Here is a 3,552-nt window from a genome sequence, read left to right as displayed (position 1 = left end):
AATCCCATAATACATTTTCTTTTTTTTCAATGATCTTGCATTGGTTTTCATCCTACTTCTGACACCATTTGAGGCATTTCACTCCAGGGCTGATAATGGAGACAAGTAAACTCAACACAAACAATATTTCAATGATCTATCATTCTAAGTATACATTTAGATAATGTTTAACTCTATTTAAAATACAAATCCTGAGTGGGTTTGATGTAACTAAGATTTTAAAACAACAGTTCAATTTTCAGAAGCTGAACTCCCTTATGTTTCACTTCTGTCATCTTTTTTTGTTTCTACCTTTGGTTTCGTCCATCCTCTCCCTCTGCCTCCTCACATCATGCTCCACCAACTCTCCTCCTCCCTCTGAGCCGTCTCCACCTCTGCTCCCTGACAGAGTGTCCGTCATCCTGGGATCGACCGAGGCGAGCGGCGTGCCACGGACGGCCATGAAGCTGGTGAACGGGGGACGAGGCGGGGGCGGCGGTGGCGGCGGGGGAGCCGGCGGAGGGGGAGGCGGCGGCGGGGGAGAGAAGACCGCCTTCTCATTTAAGAAGTGCTCTGCCTTTCAGTTTGTCAAGAGGAAGGTGAGTTTTGGATGATTAATCCCGCGAGTGTGCTCTTCCCACACGTGCCTACACACCACGCTTCTTTGTGTGTGTGTGTGTGTGTGTGTGTGTGTGTGTGTGTGTGTGTGTGTGTGTGTGTGTGTGTGTGTGTGTGTGTGTGTTTGTGTGTGTGTAGGTGTGCGTGAGTGGGTTTGAGCCAGGGCCAGGGATGATGTCACTGGGCTGTAGTTGGTCTGTGTTCAGGTTTGTTTGTTGCTTTTTAAAATGCCTGTCCAAAAAGAAACAAGACATCACTCTGATGCTCTTTCCACTTCACTGCACTAGTGGAGATCCACCCCTGACTCTGTAAGTGAAGCTAAGACAGAAGAAAAGGGAGTTCAAATGAGAAATGATCCCACCAGAATGATCATAATGGTGTTTTCCCTGTAGGCCTCTATACTGTTTACACTTTTCTGGCGTGGAATCATATGTAAGATATTCTATGGCCCTCTGTTTGTTGCCTATAAGTGCAGACACAGCACTCTTGGTTTAACATTAGTTAACAGGAATAACATTCAACGCATTTACCGTATTTTCCACAATGTTAGGCGCACCGGATTACAAGGTGCACCTTCAACGAATGGCCCATTTTAGAAGTGTTTTCATAACTAGGGCGCACTGGATTATAAGGCGCATGGAATAAAAGATACAGTCAAACGTTTGACTGGGGTTGCGTTATGCATCCACTAGATAAAGCTGTGCTAAAGAGAATGTCAACAAAACAGTCATATAAATTCAAACTTTATTAAGCATTCTGACAACTCTGTTCACTCCCATGGTAACAATGTTTAAATGATGTTTGAAAGGCTTCAGAGCAGCGTGTGAGACTGTTGTTGTGAGCAGACAAATGTTGAGCGAGCAGCAGTGAAGTTGAGCGCGTGTATGACAGCTAGAGCGCACGTGTATGACAGATAGAGCGCACGTGTATGACTGGTTGAGCTCGCAGCAGAGTGATTTTGCGAAAATAAATGTTTTTGAGTGTACAACAACCAAGACACACTCGCTCAAAACGGTGGCAGTAATCTTACTCCATAGTCGTCCGCCATGATGTGACGTGCGTCATTAATCCCACCTTGTGATGACACAATGATGGAATTTCCCCCATGTCGTGTCGTCTCAGTCGACGCAGGGTCATGAAAGTGTTTTTAAACAAGTCACCCACCAGGTAATGTTCTTAAATAAAGCGCTCCGGCGCACTGTCGTTTTTTTGAGAAATTTAAAGGCTTTTAAGTGCGCCTTATAGTGCGGAAAATACGGTATTGATATCATTTAGTAGCTTTGATTATATAGTTAAGATTAATTGGATTTCTAAAATTAAAATGTCACACAATTAGACAAAAAATGCACAAATCCAAGTGCAAAAACAAAAAGGTCATAATAATAAAACCCTTAATAATATTCACAGCATTAGCTAGTACTTATGTGTATGGAAAACTAGAAATGTATTCTTCTTGAAGTTTTCCAATTGTTTCTTGTGTTTATTTTTTTTGGCCAAGTTTCTGATGAAGAATAACAGTGTCATTTGTCATCACTTTGTGAATTTTGAATGCAGTAGTACACAACATTTCTCCTGAAACACACCCAGAAACATGTAAATACAATGTTAAGTTTGAAATAAATCGAGAACCAAAAGATTTTAAGAGACTACACCGAAAATATTATGTTTTGAAGTTGTTGTTTTTTACCATATTGACTCAAAACACTGCCAAGTATGCAAATAAAATATGTCTGATGATATAGTTACTATATATAGCTACTCTATACACATGGTTTGCTGAGTAGCTGAGCCAATCAGGAGGCTGCATTTCAAGCCTGGGAATCTGTTCAGTGAGCAAAACAAAATAAATTAACTTCATGTTAGGACTGCACAAACAACAACGCTCACATACGGGTCAAGTGTTTCCCACTGGAATCATAACACAGGAAGCGTACGTACGTCTCAGAATACCACATCGCACTATAGCACACAAGCAACACAACACAATTACACACTTTAATGACTTACAATAGCGACTATTTTGCTGGACTTTGAATTCTTTACACAAAGTATAAACTTGAGACACTTAAGAGCCCGTGTTGAATCATTTTCATCTCCATTAAAGCAGAGAAAAAACAAAGCTTTAGCTGAGGGCCATAACAGGAAGCTAATGACCAACATCACTCGCAGCCTGTGCAGGAAAAAGAGAAGCCGCATCCTCATCGTAATAGCTGTTAGTGGACTGTAGCGACGTGTTGCTATTACCCAAACAGTGTCATCGTAATTGCTATTAAACGGGATGCGTTCAAGCTCCATCTGTCTCGGGGCCGTGGAGACGTTTACAACTGTCACTGAGGGAATATCCTGCCCGGTTGCTGGATGGGTTTCATTGGCGTCGTCCAGGATGACTCACTGATGGCGTGGACGACGGGTGAACTGGCAGCGGGCGATAACAGATTTATGAACACCCACCATGTGAACACATAGACAGCCTGTGCCATTACGTCGCTTCACTATTTATCATCTGACTCGAGTGAACCATGGGACCAACCATATGAAGGTTAAAGCGACGCAGATCAGGGGGTCGAGCCAGGTTAGTATCTGTTACGAAAATGTAATTTAAAGCAGCTCGCCACGGTGGAAACAGCCCTCAGGCAACAACACTCAAATCATGATTAAAACTCAGACTGCTGGTTTCACTTTATTCTCTCCCCCGACACAGAGGTTCAACTGAAAGATATCGTTTCTGTAAGACACCGTAAATGTTTGTAAGAAATATCTTCGTTTGACATAATCCAAGAAATGAAGGCGATTCTTCAGGTGCTGTAGAGGCAAAATCTTCTTTATTCTCTTCAACTAATTGATTAACTTATTTATTATCAACATTAGACAATGCAAATTTAATGCCATTCACTTTCCATTATATCAGGCACTTCCGTGTCTAAATTGATACATGATGTTTTACAGAATAATTGC

General features: G+C 41.9%; 1 protein-coding gene across 1 annotated transcript in view; it reads left to right on the top strand.

Annotated features, from left to right (window-relative positions):
- Positions 1-425: 425 nt before the first annotated feature.
- Positions 426-3,552, top strand: part of sgk1 (serum/glucocorticoid regulated kinase 1) — a 44,855-nt gene continuing 41,728 nt past the window's right edge. Inside the window, exon 1 of the mRNA XM_087779161.1 lies at positions 426-578. Coding sequence (XP_087635287.1) covers positions 441-578 — 138 coding nt within the window. The 5' untranslated portion in view covers positions 426-440. The remainder of the gene's footprint in view (positions 579-3,552) is intronic.

Source organism: Callionymus lyra, chromosome 17, assembly GCF_982586985.1.
Source record: "Callionymus lyra chromosome 17, fCalLyr1.hap1.1, whole genome shotgun sequence".
NCBI classification, from domain to species: domain Eukaryota; kingdom Metazoa; phylum Chordata; class Actinopteri; order Syngnathiformes; family Callionymidae; genus Callionymus; species Callionymus lyra.
Note: the sequence above shows the minus strand (reverse complement) of the source record. Positions and strands in the feature narration are given on the sequence as shown.